Source organism: Pongo abelii, chromosome 5 (assembly GCF_028885655.2).
Source record: "Pongo abelii isolate AG06213 chromosome 5, NHGRI_mPonAbe1-v2.0_pri, whole genome shotgun sequence".
Classification (NCBI taxonomy): Eukaryota; Metazoa; Chordata; class Mammalia; order Primates; family Hominidae; genus Pongo; species Pongo abelii.
Genome location: NC_071990.2, coordinates 27,025,586 through 27,045,952, shown reverse-complemented (window position 1 = coordinate 27,045,952; position 20,367 = coordinate 27,025,586). Strand labels below are relative to the sequence as shown.

The following is a 20,367-nucleotide window of genomic DNA, read 5'->3' as shown; positions in this document are numbered from 1 at the left end:
ATTCCATATTGGAATGCAATGCAGACTTTTCACTTGAGAAAAGGATAGTACATGCCAAAGGACAAAAGGGATGGACTGTGCTAGATATTTACTTTTGCCAGCCTAGATTCACTGTCCTCTTTTTTTTTTGAGATGGAGTCTCGCTCTGTCACCCAGGCTGGAGTGCAGTGGTGCAATCTTGGCTCACTACAACCTCCGCCTCCCAGGTTTAAGCGATTCTTCTGCCTCAGCCTCCCAAGTAGCTGGGATTACGGGTGCCCACCACCATGCCCAGCTAATTTTTGTATTTTTAGTAGAGACGGGGTTACACCATGTTGTCCAGGATGGTCTCGATCTCTTGACCTTGTGATCCGCCCACCTTGGCCTCCCAAAGTGCTGGGATTACAGGCGTGAGCCACCTTGCCCGGCCCACTGTCCCCTTCTTTCATCCTGTGTCCCTAGGAGGCTGTTCTATACATGAATTTGATCCTTGTCCTTTGGCTTCTGGTCAAATTTGGCTGATGAAAAGTGAAAATAAGTCAGAGAGAGGAAGGAGTTCTTTCTGTTTCCAGATTTCCTTTCCTCCCATTGCCCCTTTGGGCCTAGGTGTGGTAATTACTTATATATGATATTAGCTTCAAAATACTGCACTCTCTTGTGGCTTCCTAACACCTTGCTCACTTCTTTGTCAATCTTCAAAGCACCCAATTGGTTGTTGTTGTTGTTTGTTTGTTTTATGAGACCGAGTCTTGCTCTGTCTCCGAGGCTGGAGTGCAGTGGTGCAATCTCAGCTCACTGCAACCTCGGCCTCCCAGGTTCAAGGTCCTGCCTCAGTCTCCCGAGTAGCTGGGATTACAGGTGCCCACCACCACGCCTGGCTAATTTTTTTGTATTTTTAGTAGAGACGGGGTTTCACCATGTTGGCCAGGCTGGCCTCAAACTCTGGACCTCAAGTGATCTGCCCGCCTCGGCCTCCCAAAGTGTTGGGGGTTACAGGCATGAGTCACCGCGTCAGGCCCAAAGTACCCAATTTGAAGGACTCATCTCTTTCCTGATGGGACACTAACTGACATATTGACCTCTTTTAGCTTATATGCTGCTGTGTTTACAGATATTAAATGAACAGACAAATAAGATATTTACTTTCAAAATATAATCACTGACATGGAGTTTAAACCCATAAAAACAGATCATCTTAGCCAAAAGGCTGAAAACACTTAGCCTTAGCCAAAAGGCTGAGAAGCGGTGATGATATGGAGTTTAAGAACCTGATCTGGGCTGGGCACGGAAGATCACGCCTCTAATCTCAGCACTTTGGAAGGCTGAGGCCAGCAGATCACGAGGTCAGGAGATTGAGACTGTCCTGGCTAACACAGTGAAACCCCATCTGTACAAAAAATACAAAAAACTTAGCAGGGCGTGGTGGCACGCACCTGTAATCCCAGCTACTTAGGAGGCTGAGGTAGGAGAATCACTTGAACCCAGGAGGCGGAGGTTGCAGTGAGCCAAGATCGCACCACTGCACTCCAGCCTGGACTACCGAGCAAGACTCCATCTCAAAAAAAAAAAAAAAAAAAAAAAAAAAAAAGAACCTGATCTGGTAAACCCAGAAGGCATAACGAGAACTAGGAATAAGAGAATACCTCACTGAGGAGGTGCCATATTATGAAAATTGAAGAATGAATAGGAGTTACCCAAGGAGAGACTGGTAGGACAAACACTCTGGGCCTGGGAAATCGCAAGTGCAAAGCTACAGGAGTACCAGATAGAATCAGACAGGCCAATTCTTGAATACACTTTCTAATTCCAGTCCGTTAATTTTATTAAATCTTATAGCTTCAAGTAAATTACAAAATGCACTGGTTTCTTCAAAAATAGCAATTTTGCTGTGAATAGAAAAAAGTTTAGCAATTCTGCTGTGAATAAAGTTAGCTTTTAATAAGTCAAGCAATATCAATGTACACCAGCAATTTTACCTCCTTTTTTTTTTTGGTGTTTTCCTTTGTGTGATTCCAAGGCATATTTGGGATCTCAAGTTGATTTACTGATGGCCAGTTCTGAGTCCAGATACCAGTCAGCCTTGTAAACAATCACTTTTCCTCCCAGGTGTTTACTATTACACACAGACTCTAGCTTCCCAGGTAAGTGAAGCCATGTCAATAGTTAGCCTGATATAAAATTATATTATTTTGTCCTTAGTTAAGCACCCTTCATTATCCATAATCACATGTATTTCCCATATTTTGTCATTGTTAATTAAATCATGCAGCTCCTCTGGGGTATAAACCTTCACATATTTTTAGATGTGACTTTACTATTTTGATTTTATCAGAATTATTCCTTACAAGGAATGCAAGACAACGACTCCATCTGTAATAGGTATGAAGATGAGGGGGAAGGGCAGAACTGAGGAAAAGCATGTATGTATGCATTTTAAAAATTGTATGTGTTTTAAAAATATATTTTTTAAAAGTATATATTTTAAGTGTGATTCCCATTTTCAGGAATCCTTAGCTATTCACTTTAAACTATTGTAAACCCTGTTTGAATAATTAAGCCTAGTTTTATTCTTTCTCATTTGGTATCTATTAATTCAAGTATGATCATGATACTCTTCTGGTAGAACCTTTCAACATCTCCCTTTAACAATTCTTACCCAAGTTTCTATATACTTTAGACTAAAGCACATGAGACCAGATAGTTAAGAGAAGGCAATTATGTGTGTGTTCCATGTTAAGTAGATAATATTCTGATAGGTTTTTCTCCTACTAATTGAGAATCTGATTGGATAAGTAACACCACACTGTCTTTTCCAAATTAGAGTCCAAACAATACCCACCTCAAAAGGTTGTGAGAAATAAATAAGCACATTCATATTGCATATGTAGCCCATAAGTGGTTGGCACCAAATATATCTTCTAGGTGTTTTTTTTTTGTTTTTTTTTTTTGAGATGGAGTCTCACTCTGTCACCCAGGCTGGAGTACAGTGGCACAATCTCGGCTCACTGCAACCTCCGCCTCCCAGGCTCAAGCAATTCTCCTGCCTCAGCCTCCCAAGTAGCTGGGACTACAGGCAACTGCCACCATGCCCAGCTAAGTTTTTGTGTTGGTATTACAGGCATGAACCACCGCACCCAGCCTAAAATATGTTTCCACCTGGTTTCAAACCAGGGACCTTTCACATGTGAGACTAATGTGATAACCACTATACTACAGAAACTCATTCCACATTTTTTTTTAAATGTTTCCTCTCCTCTCCTTTGAGCCTCAAATATTCATTCTGAAGTTTCTTCAGTATGGGGCAAAACTGGATTATTTCTCAGTACGGGAAAAGTGAAGAGATTTGCTGAATCTGGGGTAGGAAAAGTCAGTGGAAGAATCTCCCATTTCCTTTATAATTGTTTTCTATCACCTTCCATGTGCAATGATTGAGGCATTTAAAGCTCTTACAGGAGGATATCAAACTAATAAAGATTTTTGGAAAGTCTGTACATTTTCTTATTTCTCTAAAAAGAAAAGATCCCCCTCCCCGCACCCCCCCCCCACCTTTAAATTCCCTGATGAAAGTAATTACAGGCTCATGCCTGTAATCCCGGCACTTTGGGAGGCCAAGGCAGGCAGATCACCTGAGGTCAGGAGTTCGAGACCAGCCTGACCAACATGGTGAAACCCCATCTCTACTAAAATTACAAAATTAGCCGGGAGTGGTGGCACACGCCTGTAATCCCAGCTACTCGAGAGGCTGAAGCAGGAGAATCACTTGAATCTGGGAGGTGGAGGTTGCAGTGAGCCGAGAGCAGACCATTGCACTCCAGACTGGGCAAGAAAAACAAAACTTCATCTCAAAAAAAAGAGAAAAGAAAAAGTCAAAGAGCAATACCAGCTATGCACTTACGCATGCTAAAGTCAGTCTCACAGATACTATCATAGACCTTAACATTGATATTTATATTCATGTTAATATATGTCATAGACATGGAAATACACTGCCCAGATCCTCCTTCAAGGAAGGGCTTGCAGCCCAATTGCAGAGAGCACAGTTAGCAGATAGACACCAGCTGTTAGCTTCTTCAGTGTTTGCCTCAGCTGCAGAGCTCCTCCCCACTCAAGGCTGCATCCTTCCCCAGGGCAGTCCTCATTCAGTGACCCACAAAGGAGTTAAAAAGGGTGCTCTAGAGCCCCTTTGGCCCAATGTGGGGGCAAGTTGACAGGCATACTGGCTCCAGAGTTCTCCACTGAGTTGGTTGAGCATTTGTCTGGCCTGTATCATAGTTTGACATTTTCCTTTACCCAATCCTATTTCCTTCACCCCTTCACAGATATTGAGCCCTAATAAACATTTTGCATCCCAAAGTCCATCTCAGCATCTGTTTATGGAGAACTCATATGTCACTACATTGTAATTTCTCGTTCTGCATCTCTTGCATTCCTTTTTCAATTGGGCTTCTGCATGCAAAGACTGGGAGTAGCAAACAAATCTATGTGTATTGAATTACAAACTATGTCCTCTTAAATCTTTGTGAAATACATAAAGTTAATAACTATTTTTTGGTCTTTTTTAAGTGGCTTGAATTCCGTAGAGAAAAAATAAAGATGTATACATGTAATATTTCAATTAATATATATCCTATCCCCATAGGCATAGACAGCGTAATGGGGCCCTCCGTTTTAGACAGGAGATAAACAAAGATGACCTCTTTATAGGTGTTACTTGATCACAGACCTACATAGATTGAAAAAAAGTGAGAAAGGTAGTTATCAGGGGAAGAGGGAATTTAAAGTGCAAGGGCCTTAAGACAGAAAATATGTTTGGCATTTTGTGGGAATAGCCAGAAAGCCTTGAGGCTATGAAGTAAAAGCAGGCAAGTAATATCAAGAGGGGGTGGCGGGGGAGGAAAGAAACTCATAAGGCTTCCTAGGATAGGTAAATTAATGTGGACAAGCAATCAAAAGCAATAGCAATCCTGATCTAATAAATTTGATAATACAAATTAGCTAGACAGAAAAAGCTATGTTGTATCCCAAGCTACTACAAGAGTGCATTAATACACCTGCTCCAAAGAAATGGGACTAAGGATTTACAAATATGGGATTCAGGAAATTCTGCATCCCATATTCTCCTCCCATCGGAATCAAATTCTGATGCAAATGAGTCACTAGACTTTCATCACCTGGGTAAAGTTACTCTTAAGAGTTAAACCACTTAAGAATCAGGCTGCCCTTTCTTGCTTTTCAAGAATACTTAGAATTGCAAAATTTGCCTTCAAAGAGTAGCAAGTATATCCTATTTTTGTGGTTGTTTGACACTACTATTAATGTAATAGAATTATTACACTGGAGGCCGGGTGCTGTGGCTCACGCCTATAATTCCAGCACTTTGGGAGGCCGAGGCGGGCGGATCACCTGAGGTCAGGAGTTCGAGAGCAGCCTGGCCACCATGATGGAGCCCCGTCTCTACTAAAAATACAAAAAAACTAGCCGGTCGTGGTGGTGTGTGCCTGTAATCCCAGCTATTCGGGAGGCCGAGACAGGAGAATCGCTTGAACCCGGGAGGTGGAGGTTGCAGTGAGCCGAGATCGCGCCACTACACTCCAGCCTGGGTAACAGGGAAAGACTCCATCTCAAAAAAAAAAAAACAAAAACAAAAACAAAACTGTAATTAGTAAGTAGATTTCAGGGATTTGTACGTTTGATTTCACTTGTTACCCCTGCTGAATAAGCTTCTCCGGAGTATCCTACAACTTGCGGGTCTTCATTGCCTTCCAGCGGGTCAAGTTACATTTAGAAACATTGTAAAGAGTTGCTCCAACCAACCGCTAACGAAGCGCGTTACGATGTTATCTAATGAAGCAAACATGAAGTGAAACAAACATGACTGTGTCCAGCTTTCTCTAGGACAGTGTAGAATGGCTCTGAAAAGAGCCTTTGTTTTTCAGCTTTCACAACCTCGCCACTTATTTAGCCTTATGGTGGCTCTCAGTCTTCTTAGGCAGCAGCACGGCCTGGATATTGGGCAAGACACCACCCTGCGCGATGGTGACTTTGCCCAGCAGCTTGTTGAGCTCCTCATCGTTGCGGATGGCCAATTGGAGGTGACGCGGGATGATGCGGGTCTTCTTGTTGTCGCGGGCCGCATTGCCAGCCAGCTCTAAGATCTCAGCGGTCAAGTACTCCAGCACCGCAGCGAGGTACACTGGTGCGCCGGCCCCAACCCGCTCGGCATAATTACCCTTGCGGAGCAGGCGGTGCACTCGGCCCACGGGGAACTGAAGCCCAGCCCGAGAAGAGCGGGTCTTGGCCTTGGCACGAGCTTTGCCGCCTTGCTTACCACGTCCAGACATACTGGTCACAACTTAATGAGAGTAGCCAACGAAACGAAAGTGGAAAGGCAGCACCTTTTATAAACACTATTGGGCGCGAAAAAGAAGATATGTCATTGGTTAGGGTTGTAGCTTAATTTTAACCAATGGAAGTACGTCTTTTGGATTTGCAGATTGGGTTGATTGGGTATCACTAACCTCTGACGTCACCCTAATAACCACCAATCAGATACAGGACTTTAACTCTTCACCTTATTTGCATGAGAGGTCCTATATAAAAACGACTCCTGGTGCCTTGCTCCCATTACTTCCCGTTTTTTCGATCTGCTGCTCGCCTCCGACTCGTCATTCGCCTTCGACATGCCGGAGCCAGCAAAATCCGCTCCCGCGCCCAAGAAGGGCTCGAAGAAAGCCGTGACTAAGGCGCAGAAGAAGGATGGCAAGAAGCGCAAGCGTAGCCGCAAGGAGAGCTACTCCGTATACGTGTACAAGGTGCTGAAGCAGGTCCATCCCGACACCGGCATCTCCTCTAAGGCCATGGGGATCATGAACTCCTTCGTCAACGACATCTTCGAGCGCATCGCGGGTGAGGCTTCCCGCCTGGCGCATTACAACAAGCGTTCGACCATCACCTCAAGGGAGATCCAGACTGCCGTGCGCCTGCTGCTGCCCGGGGAGTTGGCCAAACACGCCGTGTCCGAGGGCACCAAGGCCGTCACCAAGTACACCAGCGCTAAGTAAACTTGCCAAGTAAGCGTCTTAAAGCCCAACCCCAAAGGCTCTTTTAAGAGCCACTTAAATTGTCGATATTAGAGCTGCAAACACGTGTTCCTAATCCAGGCTTAAATTCGGGCGAACTCTAAAGGGATTATTATGATCTCATTACACTGAGTAATGCGTGCAGTGCTTGTAATCGAGTCTGGCTAACGAGAAGCCACATGCACTTTGTTAGTACTGAGTGAGGAATATGGCGCCTAAAAAATTAGGGATGTGCAGGAAACTTGTGTTAACAGAAAGTGCTTCCTGGCTCTTGGCGCGAAAATGGATACTTCCGTTGTGTCGAGTGCTGTGACTTCCTGTTAGAACTTGTTGAAAGCCTATTGTGTCACGTGTACTTTCCACCATGTAAAGGAATTCTAACGTGAGTTTATATATTAGTAAATTTGGTTCCTGATGTCCTTCCAGTACGTACGGCTTTCGCTTGAGCAGTTACCTTATTTAACCCCTTCTAGGCTGTACCCAGCTCTGCCTTGCTTTGCTTCCCCTTCACCCCCGATTCCATCTCTCCAGCCCACAGGACATCGGGAAGATGCCAGACCACCAGGCAGGATAGTCTGCAAGGGTAAGGGGAGGAGCACAGCTTTTCTCCTGAGTGAAGAAACGGAACATGAGATTTTAAGGCATGTTCAGCGTCAATTGGTTCAATCAGTAATTTTTCCTTTTGTCAGGAAAGCTTATAGAAAAGGAAAATGAAAAGCAAGTGGATTCAGAGGGGAGACAATAGACTGAGACTAGAGACAGTCCGCCCCGAAGCAAGAAGTTGGAGTAGAGGAGAAGGGGACTTCCCCCAGCAGCACAGGGTCTGAGCTAGGTGTTAGGTGGTGGGTTAGAGTTAGGTGGTGGGTTTTATTGTGTGATAAGAGGCTAGAATGACTATGCCGCTGATGAGTGTGAAACTTTTTTGGAAGAACCAAGTGAAAGAAAGGGTCTACGAATTTTAAGCTAGGTTGTAACCTGGCTAAATTTGTGATTTAGAAATGTAAGCCAGTTTCACAGGGAAATTTTTTATGTGTGTGTGTATATATATTTAACATATTTGGCCATGCATTGTTCTAGTCTTTGGGGATATTGCCCGCCCTTGGGCATATGGAGATTAGCAGGGTCATATTGGAAAACTTCATACATGCAAAGCATATGTTCACTGTTCATCTAAGTCTTTATCCTACCAGTAATTTTGGGGTTACATTAATATTTGAAGAAATGTATCAACAAATAATTATATTTATTGTTTACCTGTATAGAAGGCACTGGTCTATATCTAGACCTATATAGGAGGGCAGATCGCTTGAAGTCAGGAATTCAAAACCAGCATGGCTAACATAGTGAAACCCTGTCTCTATTAACAGTACAAAAATTAGCTGGGCGTGGTGGCATGTGCCTGTAGTCCCAGCTACTCCCAGCTACTCGGGAGGCTGAGGCATGAGAATTGCTGGAAGCCAGGAGGCAAAGGTTGCAGTGAGCCTAGATCACCTCACTGCACTCCAGCCTGGGCACCAGAGCAAAACTCCGTCGCAAATAAAATCAAAAAATAAACTAAAATACACTATGCCAATGAATTCTACCTTCAGGTATACCTGACTACTCTTTATAGACTAAAATTTTTACTCTGGAGCTATCTGCTGTTATTACCTTTAGACTTACAAACCATTTTTGCAAATAGACATATCATCTTGATTTTATACAATTTACTTTCAGTCCTTTTTGCTCTTTTTACAAAATTCTGGAAGTGCATTTGTGTTTTAATAGAAATACTGGGTGGAAGTGGCCATAACTTTCTCCTGCTTTCACCCTCACCCCTTTTCTCCCTTCAAAATGATCTCATGTTATTTCTCTTGATAGCACAGATTTTTTTTTTTTTCTTTTTTGCCCTGAGACAGAGTCTCACTCTGTTGCCCAGGCTGGAGTGCAATGGTGAGATCTTGGCTCACTGCAACCTCCGCCTCCCAGGTTCAAGCGATTATCTTGCCTCAGTTTCCCGAATGACTGGTATTACAGGTGCCCGCCACCACGCCCAGCTAATTTTTGTATTTTTAGTAGAGATGGGGTTTCAACATGTTGGCCAGGCTGGTCTCGAACTCCCAACCTCAGGCGATCCACCTGCCTCGGCCTCCTTCAAGTGCTAGGATTACAGGTGTGAGCCACCACGCCTGGCTGATAGCACGGAATTTAACAGCTTGAAGGAATCAAAAAGTTCAGATCAATGTTATTTTACAAATAGCTAAATGGATGCAAAGCTTAATTTGCTCAAATCGTTAGACTCAGAACAAGATTTCCATTATGCTCTTGTTTGTTTCCATTATACCATATATCTCTTTGTCATTTATTTTCTCATTAGCCACATGTATTAATTTGACTTAATTTGGAACAATAGGGCTCTTAACTTATTTGTATATTTCATAATCTTTTAAATTGTTAAAAAGTTGAATGTGCTAAATTGTCTCCTGTCTCATAAAATATTTTATTTTTTTTAAAGAGTAGTTCAGTGCTTTGCAATAATTACTGTGTGATTCTGGACCACAGCAATTCAATCTAGCAATTGTTACAGCCTGCTGAAGAACGCTTGCACAGAATAATTTCCTGTTTCAGATTCTCCCATCCTTTGGGAAACTGAGAGTAGCTCTGGGATTGAAAAGTGGAGGTTTATTTAACTGTGGTTAGGGACTTGGCAATCATATGTTTGGTCTCTGTTGTTATCTAGTATCTTTAAGTCTAGAAGTTGGAAGTAAAGAGGTCAATGGACCTAAGAAAATGGCATGGCTTTCTACCTTAGATGAGCTGGAAAAACTTAGTAATCCTTCAAGTGCTTAATACAAGGGAGCAAGTCTCACAACTCTATGAAGTGTAATATATCATGTCACTGCTTTCTTGATATTACCTGAGGTATAAGTACAGTTGGGAGAAGACCTTATCTCTATCTTCAGGAATATAAGTGAAGGAAAGCAAATTAATTTTTTTCTTTTTGAGACAGAGTCTTACTCTGTCGCCAAGGCTGGAGTGCAGTGGTATTGTGTTGGCTCACTGCAACCTCTGTCTCCTGGGTTCAAGCAATTCTCCTGCCTCAGCCTCCTGAGTAGCTGGGATTACAGGTTCCCGCCACCATGCCTGGCTAGTTTTTATATTTTTAGTAGAGATGGGATTTCACCATGTTGGCCAGGCTGGTCTTGAATTCCTGACCTCAGATAATCCACCCGCCTTGGCCTCCCAAAGTGCTGGCGTGAACCAGGCGGGTGAGCCACCGCACCGGGCCTGGGAAATTTGTTCTTCATTTGCTTTCTCCTACTTTCTCATTCTTTCTTGAACTAGGATTTTTTTGTCTTTATTATATGTGTCTGAAAGCCAGTTTGTTACTCTTTTATATAAGACACTACTCAAATAGAACTATAATGTGGCCAGGTGCAATGGCTCATGCCTGTAATCCCAGCACTTTGGGAGGCCGAGGCGGGTGGATCACAAGGTCAGGAGTTTGAGACCAGCCTGGCCAGTATGGTGAAACTCCATCTCTGCTAAAAATACAAAAATTAGTTGGGCATGGTTTCGCATGCCTGTAGTCCCAGCTGCTCAGGAGGCTGATGCAGGAGAATGGCTTCAACCCGGAAGGCTGAGGTTGCAGTGAGCCAAGATTGTGCCATTGCACTCGAACCTGGGCAACAGAGCGAGACTCCGTCTCAAAAAAAAAAAAAAAAAAAAAGCGGGAATATAATACAAGTCATACATGTACTTCTTATCTTTCCAGTAACCATTTTTAAAAGTTTAAAAAAAAAATTGTCTGGACGCAGTGGCTCACGCCTGTAATCCTGGCACTTTGGGAGGCCGAGGTGGGCCGATCACCTGAGGTCAGAAGTTCAAGACCAGCCTGGCCAACATGGTGAAACCCTGTCTCTACTTAAAATACAAAAAATTAGTCTGGCGTGGTGGTACGCACCTGTAATCCCAGATACTTGAGAGGCTGAGGCAGGAGAATCGCTTGAACCCGGGAGGCGGAGGTTGCAGTGAGCCGAGATCGCACCATTGCACTCCAGCCTGGGGGAGGAGAGCGAGGCTTCGTCTCCAAAAAAAAAAAAAGTTAAAAAAATTAATTTTAATAGTGTATCCTATGTGACAGAATATATCAAAAATACAGTTTCAGCATATAGTCAATACAGAATGTATTAAATATCTTGCATTCTTTTTTTCATTTCAAATCTTCAAAATCTGGTGTGTATTTTACACTTTTACAGTACATCAAAATAAATTTTCATGGGGAATTCTTGATCTGTAATTAGAATAAGAAGATTCTGATTCATGTCCCTAAGGTGTTCCAAGTATACCTGAATGTTATCTAATTGAATCCAGCACCAGTTTTTAAATGTAAACTAATTAAAATATAATTAAACACTTATTCCCTCAGTCACATGCCACATTGTAAGCGCTCAAACTCCATGCATGGCTAGTGCTATACCGTAAGACACTCAATGAGCAGAACTTGACCTAAAACCCCCTAGGGCACTATGCAAAGGATTACAATTCCTTCTGGCATCACCACCTACTACAGTTTTTCCTAAGGGAGTGTTTAATCCATTGGGCTTGGAACATGAAAAATGACAGGGAAGGACATGTTACGTTGCTGCAGATTTAACAATAACATAACTATATAGACACAAAAATGACTTTCTTAGGTAGGCCCACAAACTGACACATGAAAATAATTCATTCCAATTGGGATAAGTGACAGGCAGGTTTTGTACCTGTCCTGACACATTTCCCCAAATTCTCCATTATAGGACTAGCACCACTACTACTCTCTGTGATGGCTTCTCTATCTACTAAGAGAGTGTGATTAAGAATATTACAGGTTTGAGTGAGTGTATGTTCGGGGCAATTTGAATCTATGCTCCTGGAATAATAAAAATTAAAGAAAAACAAGTTTGGGTCATAAAATCTAACATTTGTGAATTGGTTATTTGATTTGGCCTCTTTTGCCATTTTAAAATAAGAGTAATAAAATCTATCTCACAAGAATATGAGATATGAGATAATCCATGTAAAGCACTTAACACAATTTTCAACAAACTTTCAGTGTATCTTAGGCATTAATTTCCTCTTTCACCCTTTCTTTTGTCCTTTTTGTAAAAATTTTAGGTATTGTTAATCATTGCTTATTTAGAGAGTAAGATCAATCTTTTATCAGGTCTTCCCTTAGCTCGCTCTTAATGCTACTCTTACAGCTATTTCAGAAAAGTCCTACTATCCAATTCAAGCCAAATCAGGAGATAAGCAGCCTAAATTTTTTTCCAGATCGATGCCTGCAGCTCCTGGGGAAAGTGGAAGTCAGATAACTCCTTTATGAAAAGGCAGCATTCAAAAACTATAAAAAAAATATAAATCCAACATTATTAAAATTTTGCACGTCCAAAGATATCACGAACAGTTAAAAACCCACAAGGTGACAGAATATATTTGTCATACTGACAGAAAGTTAAAACTCAAATATATAAAGAATATTTACAAATCAAAACTCATAAAATAAAAACTGTAGAGAATCTGAATAGGCCATTCCCAGAAAAGTGGGAAAATCTCCAAATAGCCAAAAATCTCATTAAAAAAACTCCGATGTGACATTAGGAAATGCTGATAAGCAATAACTCTCAAGCAGTGCTGGTGGAATATGGGAGTGTAAATTTAAAATACTACCCTGGAAAGCAAATTGTTCATTTTTATTCATGTTGAATATGCACATACTTTTACCAAATAATTCCACTTCCATGTAACCAGAAAACGCACAGCTGTATACAGTGCTGTTTTGTAATGAGGAAAAAAAAAATCAACAGAGAAATGAATAAAGTATTTACTGACACATTGGAAAACTAGATTAATGGTAAAAATAACCTAGAACTGCACATTTCAACATGGATATATTTCAAGAGCAAATGTAAAAATTCATGAAGACGATTAAAATAGATTAGGGGTATGTGCATCTGAAGTTAAAAATAAAATGCGTGGGAACAGTAAACACCAAATTCAGAATATCAGTTTATCTTAGAATATTAGTTAATTCTAGATAGAAAAAAGGGAGGGCTGTGTTACTGAGAAAGGGACATGAGGAAGGATTTTAGCTGCACTTGAATAAGTGGTGTGGTCACCAGCGCATTTTGTATACTTGACATATTCCAGTATTTAAAAGGCAATGGAGCCCATTAAACTCATCTCTCCCGAGACGTATTTGAAGGTCCAGAGGGAATTTAATTGTCTAGCCCGCCCCTATTTAGACCCCAGACCCCTTGGCTTTCTAAACTAATCCAAGCGGTAAACCGGCTGCAGGCAATTTACAGGCAGCCGCCAGAAGTTACTGGCCAGCAGAGGCTCTTCTGGCCTTGGAAAATCTCGCCCAGGGCCACCTGTAGTCATCAGCCCATTTTCGGCATCCCGAGTTAATCTTGTAAAACAGGATGGCAGAACTCACTGACAAAGGCCCTGTTAAGAGACTCAGTTTGCAGTCATTTCAACTCTTTTGTTGAAAGCTTAGGGGCCCTAAAAAGGGCCTTTTTAGAGAATGACTGGGCTTTAAAATGCCATTTAGCCGCCGAAGCCATAGAGGGTGCGGCCCTGACGTTTGAGTGCGTAGACCACGTCCATGGCGGTGACCGTCTTGCGCTTGGCGTGCTCCGTGTAGGTCACGGCGTCCCGGATCACGTTCTCCAAGAACACCTTCAGCACCCCGCGGGTCTCCTCATAGATGAGGCCAGAGATGCGCTTCACGCCGCCGCGGCGAGCAAGGCGCCGAATGGCTGGCTTGGTGATGCCCTGGATGTTGTCGCGCAGCACCTTGCGGTGGCGCTTGGCACCCCCTTTCCCCAGGCCCTTACCTCCTTTGCCGCGTCCTGACATTATCAAGTGGTCAGAGAACAAAGATCTGCTGCCTGTGATGGCAGCTTTCTTTTATGGGTAACCTCTGCGGACCAGACTGAAAACCGGAAGAGCTTTGGCGGGAAGTCCCTCTGCGTTGGGGGAGGGGACCTAAAAGGGAAACAGGCCTGCTGTACTCTACTCCCTTTTGTTCTCCTTCAGTCCTTTTTAATCCTCAAGACCTAGGCTGTTTTTCCTTTTTTCACTTAACATGATGCCTGCCTCATAACAAAAATGTTAACATTATAGAAGATACATAAAGCAAAAAGAATATTATCTCTGCATACATGCATGTTTTCTTTAACATTATTTGTGTGGAACTATGCTATTTTGTGGCATTTTTCTCCTTAATATACCATGGAAATATACTCCATATGCTAAATTCCTAGCAACAGAACAAGATAGACTCATAGAATTTAAAGATCGTTCAGGTATATTGCTAAGTTCTCTTCTACTTATTTTCATTTCCAGTGTTTGGGGTGGAGAATTATCCCCCCAAATATCGAGCTTGGTAATGGTGGGTGCTTTTGAAAATTGAGGGTTCTCAGAAACAAGTCTAAGAATCAAGGTCCCTCTAACTTTGTCTTGTTTCTCTTCCCCAAATACAGGGAGGGACTTTCTCTGGAATTTCCTGATATGACCAAGAAAGCTTCTTATCAAAAGAAGCACAATTGCCTTCGGTTACCTCATTATCTACTGCAAAAAAGAAGACAAGAATGCAACCATACCTAGATGGACTTTTCCACAAGATAAAGCTGGCCTCCTGATCTCATTCAGATTCCAAAGAGAATCATTCACAAGTTAATTTCTGTCTCCTTGGTCCATTCCTTCTCCCTAATAATCATTTACTGTTCCTCAAAGAATTGTCTACATTACCCATCTCCTCTTTTGCCTCTGAGAAAGGGTATATAAGCTTCTGTACCCCACTGGGGGGTTGGGGTAACTATTCTGTGGTCCTCAGCCCTGAACCTTAATAAATTTGTATACCTTTTCTCTTAATCTTCTCTTGTCAGTTGATTTTCAGTGAACTTTCAGAGGCCAAAAGGGAGGTTTTCTCTTGGCCCCTGCACCAATAGCAGTTCCTGATATGCCTACGACCTTAACTAATGCTGGGTAGAACCATTTTAAGTAATCTAACTGTACTAATAAGGACTTGATTTCTTGTATATAGAAATAACTTTTCAAAAAGTTAATCAGTTGGTTAGTCAGCACAATACATTAACTATTTCCCCCACTGATTTGAGTAACTTCTTATCATATACTGAATATATGAGCCACCGCACCCGGCCCATTTGGTGATTTTCTTGCTACTCTTTATTTCAATGAGTTCCTTACAGCAGTGCTTGAAGTATTTTCAAAGTATTCCACTTAAATGTCATAAAGTAAATGAAGATAAACTTTTCATTAAAATACTTTAGACATTTTTGCATTTATGTTGCAATAAAAGAAAACTTGCCATACACCTTTGGAAAACAAAAAATTGATATGACTGGTTGTAACTTGCTGTAGCTGAATTCAGTATATGTTGTAAAGAGAGTAAGGTAGCATAGGTTAATTGAATATGCTAATCTAAGGGTAAATACAAATTAAAAATGAGAGGCTTAATTATCTGTTGAAAACAAAAGACTTCCCTTTCCTTTCCCATCACTTTCAAAATGTCTTTCTCTGTCCTTTTAAAATGTATGTAAATCCTTTTAATGGCTAAATAGGCCTTATAACTCAGAATATTTTCTCAATGCCTGGAGAGCCATCCCTTTGAAATGTTAATCATTAAAAAAGATAGTGGTCTGTCTCCCAGTTTCCAGCGAGAAAATGGGCCCAACTTTAGCTGTCACCTGACTTCGAACTGCAAAACTTATCCAATGTAGCTATACATAATAAGAAAACGATTTCTTTCTGCTTTTGCAACCTCTTCATAAGATTTCCTGTGATAAGCAACTCTCCTTGGTTTAATGCTTATTCAATGATAAAATTATTTCCTTTCTCTTCTTTGGGAGATTTTAAAATTGTATTTCCCCAACATTAGTTAACAAGTATATTTCTCTACTTGAGCTTCTCACCAATCAGAAACCTTTTTCTGTATCTGATTTCATGAGTTTTCGCATAGCAATTAGTGACAAGGATAGCAATGAATGGTAAAATGTGGCAGAGCATGCCATCCCAAAATATGCCATTTTGGAATAAATTATTCTGAGATACAGGCAATTTTAAAAACAGTAGGTACAAGAAAGGCATTTTGACCGTTCCCTTTTACTCCTTAAAAGCAGGAATTAAAATTCCCATGTGGAAGATGTCCTCCCCATACCAAAAGGAAAAGAACATTTTAATCAAGGACAGGATGTTGAAACCAAGAGAATTCTATACAAGCAGATCTTAAAATTCTTGTTTTCCTTTAGCCTTCCTACATAGTTACGTTTCCACAATTTACTCCGTTCAACCTACTATAAAAGCATTTAGGTTTTGCTACTTTTTTGGGGTCTATTATTAGAGCTCCCATGTCCCATGCCACATAAAATTTATATTAAATAAATTTATATGCTATTCTCTTAATCTGTCTTATGTCAGTTTAATTATCAGGCCCAGCCATAAAAACTCTTAAGAGGATAGAGGTAAAATTTTGCCTCCCCTACAAGGATATTTGAGTTTGTCAGACTCTTTAGTTTCTGAAATTGACGGTAAATTTAGTTCTGAAATCGATAGTAAACATACAGTATAACATTTTTTAAAAAATGTTATGCTAATCAGTCTTTTCTAACAGGATAACTGACTATCAAGATAAACTTAGTTCAAATAGAGTAACTCTGAGTTCTCACATTCTTTCACATTACAAAACAAATCTGGCAGCAAACTTTATTATGTCAGAGGCGTTTAAACCAGAGAAACTCCATCTTGAATAGGGGCTGGGTAAAATAAGGCTGAGGCCTACTGGGCTGCATTCCCAGAGGCTTAAGGCATTTGTGGTCACAGAATGAGTCACAGAAGAGGTCGGCACAAGGTACAAGTCACAAAGACCATGCTAATAAAAGCATGCGGTGAAGAAGCCAGCCAAAACCTACCAAAATCAAGATGGTGAGGAAATTGATCTCTGGTTATCCTCACTGCTCATTATACACTACTTATGATGCATTAGCATGCTAAAAGGCACTCCTACCAGTGCACTGACCATTTACAGATGCCATGGCAATGTCGGAAAGTTACCCTATAGGGTCTAAAAGGGGGAGGAACTCTCAGTTGGGGAATTGCCCACCCCTTTCCCAGAAAACGCATGAAGAATTCACCCCTTGTTTAGCATGTAATCAAGAAATAACTATAAATATCCTTAGAATAGAACAAAAGAATTTTACTTCTCTAATAAACTTGCTTTCACTGTACTCTATGGATTTGCCTTGAATTCTTTCTTGAGAGAGACCCAAGAACCCTCTCTTGGTGTCTGGATTGGGACCCCTTTCCAGTAACAGTTACACTTGCAAAGTACATCCTGTGTCCAACCACGGTACATTTAATTGTGAAATTTTATTAAATATTAGTTTAAATAAGTTGAAAGACCTTTAAAGACAGAGCAATTCAAAAATGAGTAAAATTATTATTTGGGTTACACAGTATAAAAATCCATCAAAAAGCCAAATATTTTACTATTTTGGGGGCCTCTCAAGTACCTATTTTTGCTAGATATTGTCAGCACTTGTTTCTGTTCCAAAACATCATATTTATACTAGGATTGGAAGTAGTTATATTTTAAGAACAAGAAACAGAAACAGTAAAAGGTTATGAGCTGTCAATAGACTAAGTGCTAAATAAATTCCAGATAGGAAGAGGAGGTATCCAGAGTAAAGGAGCTGAAAAGAAATGGGGTAGGTTGACCAAATTTTAGAGCAAGAGTTTTTAACCTGAGGTCCATACTTACATGTCACAATGCCCCTAAGGAAAAAATTCAGCAATTGGAGGGTGTTGAAGGGGAAGTCCGTGAGTTTGGGTAGTAAAATATCTATTTTTAAAAAGTTAACCTTGACTGAACTTGAACATTTCACTTTATTATGAATTTAGGCCACAAATCTCAGTACCTGTTACTTTGTAACCCAAAAGACATTAGATATTTCATTTCTCATTACAATTCCTGAATTATCTTGAAACATTTTTACTCCTCTAATTAGTAACAGCAATTAGGCTCACTAAATCATGTAATGTGTTAACTATATTAACAATACATATAGGCTCATTTATCACTATGAAGTTTTAAAAATACTTTGATAACTGTAATTTAACTTTGTTTGGCATTTTATATACTTAAAACATCATTCTGAGATTTTCCATGTTACCAGACAGCCAAAAGTGTCTACAATACACAAGAAAAATGAGTTAACGTCTTTTTCTTAAGATTACATCAGAGTGGGCCGGGCGCGGTGGCTTACGCCGGTAATCCCAGCACTTTGGGAGGCCGAGGCGGGCGGATCACGAGGTCAGGAGATTGAGACCATCCTGGCTAACACGGTGAAACCCCGTCTCTACTAAAAATACAAAAAATTAGCTGGGCATGGTGGCGGACGCCTGTAGCCCCAGCTACTCAGGAGGCTGAGGCCGTTGAATGGCGTGAACCCGGGAGGCGGAGCTTGCAGTGAGCCGAGATAGCGCCACTGTACTCCAGCCTGGGCGACAGAGCGAGACTCTGTCTCAAAAAAAAAAAAAAAAAAAAAAAATTACATCAGAGTTCAGTGAACAGAGGTAGGAGGCATGATTGTGCAATCTTGGCATGAATATTCCTTATTTAGCTACAACACCAAAAGTTATTTGCACTAAATAAGTTATCGTACTAAATAACCCTCCTCCACAGAAAACTGTCTTGCTAGAAGGCCTCAGTTTGTGTCAGGAACGCCCAATACCCTGTACTTTTCTAATACTCATAAACATTTCTAATACTCATTTCTAATGTACATTTCTAATACTCATCAACATTTGTTGAACCATATTATAATCCTCTATATATTTTCCCCCATATCTGCGAGGCAGACGTTTTAACAGTCTGTGTGCTAACACTTTACCTCAGATTTCTTGATGGGTTTTAAGGTTTATTAGAAATAATTATCCTGTCAAGTTCTTCTAGATAAGCAACTTGGGATATTAGGCCTTTCCAAATAAGCCATCTTTCTTGGGCTCCAGATAACGTCATCCCAGTATTTTACTCACTTCATTTTAAAGGAATACTTTGCAACATGCAGTGGGCTTGGTAAGAGAATGCTTCACAGCTATCCATCATGAAAGATGTGAGTCTCTGACAGAGCCTTTGCAGGGAGGTGGACTATCGTGTCAAAGTTCTGCAGCCTCCCTCTCGTGCAGCTGCGTCACCGCCGAGCTCTCGCAGGAGCGGCAGCTTGCTGATCGGCAGCTCGGAGTTCTGGTAGCGCCGGACGTCGCGCAGGGCCACCGTGCCGGGCACGTAGCGGCGGGACTTCTTCATGCCGCCCTAGCCCGCGTGGAACAGCTGTCTGCTAAATTCTAGCCAGGGGGATAACTCTTTTGGACCAAAGTGCTTCAAGAACTCACGAAGCCACTGGTGCTCTGTGGACACACTGATTAAGTTTAAAATTAAATAATGGCCTAATACATTTGTTCACATGTTAACTTTTAAGCGTGGTAGAATCTGGACATTCCCTCTAGTTTTTCTTTTAAATCTGCGGTGTTCGCTACTCTGTTTTCAAAAAGGATAAAGATGGGTAACTTGTGACTAGTCTTGTCCATGTCTCACTTTTTCTTTCACATGGAATAAATGTTAAGTTCTTTTAGAGAAGACGTGGGTGGCCCTGAAAAGAGCCGTTGGTTTGGACTCGGTTTTACTTGAGTTGCCACAAACTAGTCCAGGTAGTTACTTGCCCTTCGCCTTGTGGTGGCTCTCAGTCTTTTTAGGGAGCAGCACTGCCTGAATGTTGGGCAGGACACCGCCCTGTGCGATGGTGACTTTGCCCAGCAGCTTGTTGAGCTCCTCGTCATTGCGGATAGCCAGTTGGAGATGACGCGGGATGATGCGGGTCTTCTTGTTGTCGCGGGCCGCGTTGCCCGCCAGTTCCAGGATCTCGGCGGTCAGGTACTCCAGCACCGCTGCCAGATACACCGGCGCGCCGGCCCCGACCCGCTCGGCATAGTTGCCTTTGCGCAGCAGGCGGTGCACTCGGCCCACGGGGAACTGGAGACCGGCCCTAGAAGAGCGGGTCTTAGCTTTAGCGCGAGCTTTGCCTCCCTGTTTGCCACGTCCAGACATATCGGCCGTAATCCACTTCGAGCAACTACAGTAAACGCGGCGCTTTTTATAAACACTATTGGGCGCGAAAAAGAAGACGTGTTGTTGGTTAGGGCTGCAGTTTAATTTCAACCAATGGTAGTGCGTCTTCTGGATTTGCGAATTTTGATTGGGCAG

At 41.7% G+C, this 20,367-nt stretch overlaps 4 protein-coding genes across 4 annotated transcripts; 1 reads left to right on the top strand and 3 right to left on the bottom strand.

The window, feature by feature from the left end:
* Positions 1–5,879: 5,879 nt before the first annotated feature.
* On the bottom strand, positions 5,880–6,368 carry LOC100457330 (histone H2A type 1-H). Its single transcript, XM_002816553.6, has one exon. The coding sequence runs from the start codon at positions 6,318–6,320 to the stop codon at positions 5,934–5,936; it is 387 nt and encodes a 128-aa protein (XP_002816599.1). The 5' UTR covers positions 6,321–6,368; the 3' UTR covers positions 5,880–5,933.
* A 177-nt stretch (positions 6,369–6,545) lies between these two features.
* On the top strand, positions 6,546–14,960 carry LOC100456589 (histone H2B type 1-K). Its single transcript, XM_002816551.6, has 2 exons — positions 6,546–7,049; positions 14,570–14,960. The coding sequence occupies exon 1, from the start codon at positions 6,660–6,662 to the stop codon at positions 7,038–7,040; it is 381 nt and encodes a 126-aa protein (XP_002816597.1). The 5' UTR covers positions 6,546–6,659; the 3' UTR covers positions 7,041–7,049; positions 14,570–14,960.
* On the bottom strand, positions 12,758–13,987 carry LOC112133748 (histone H4). Its single transcript, XM_054558558.2, has one exon. It carries the CDS (start codon positions 13,941–13,943, stop codon positions 13,632–13,634), a length of 312 nt encoding a protein of 103 aa, XP_054414533.1. The 5' UTR covers positions 13,944–13,987; the 3' UTR covers positions 12,758–13,631.
* A 1,367-nt stretch (positions 14,961–16,327) lies between the features above and the next one.
* On the bottom strand, positions 16,328–20,244 carry LOC100456246 (histone H2A type 1). Its single transcript, XM_063725141.1, has one exon. The coding sequence runs from the start codon at positions 20,209–20,211 to the stop codon at positions 19,819–19,821; it is 393 nt and encodes a 130-aa protein (XP_063581211.1). The 5' UTR covers positions 20,212–20,244; the 3' UTR covers positions 16,328–19,818.
* Positions 20,245–20,367: the final 123 nt, after the last annotated feature.

Coding starts and splice junctions, on each gene's coding strand:
- LOC100456246 (XM_063725141.1), bottom strand. CDS start 20,211: ATGTCTGGACGTGGCAAACAGGGAGGCAAAGCTCGCGCTAAAGCTAAG.
- LOC100457330 (XM_002816553.6), bottom strand. CDS start 6,320: ATGTCTGGACGTGGTAAGCAAGGCGGCAAAGCTCGTGCCAAGGCCAAG.
- LOC112133748 (XM_054558558.2), bottom strand. CDS start 13,943: ATGTCAGGACGCGGCAAAGGAGGTAAGGGCCTGGGGAAAGGGGGTGCC.
- LOC100456589 (XM_002816551.6), top strand. CDS start 6,660: ATGCCGGAGCCAGCAAAATCCGCTCCCGCGCCCAAGAAGGGCTCGAAG.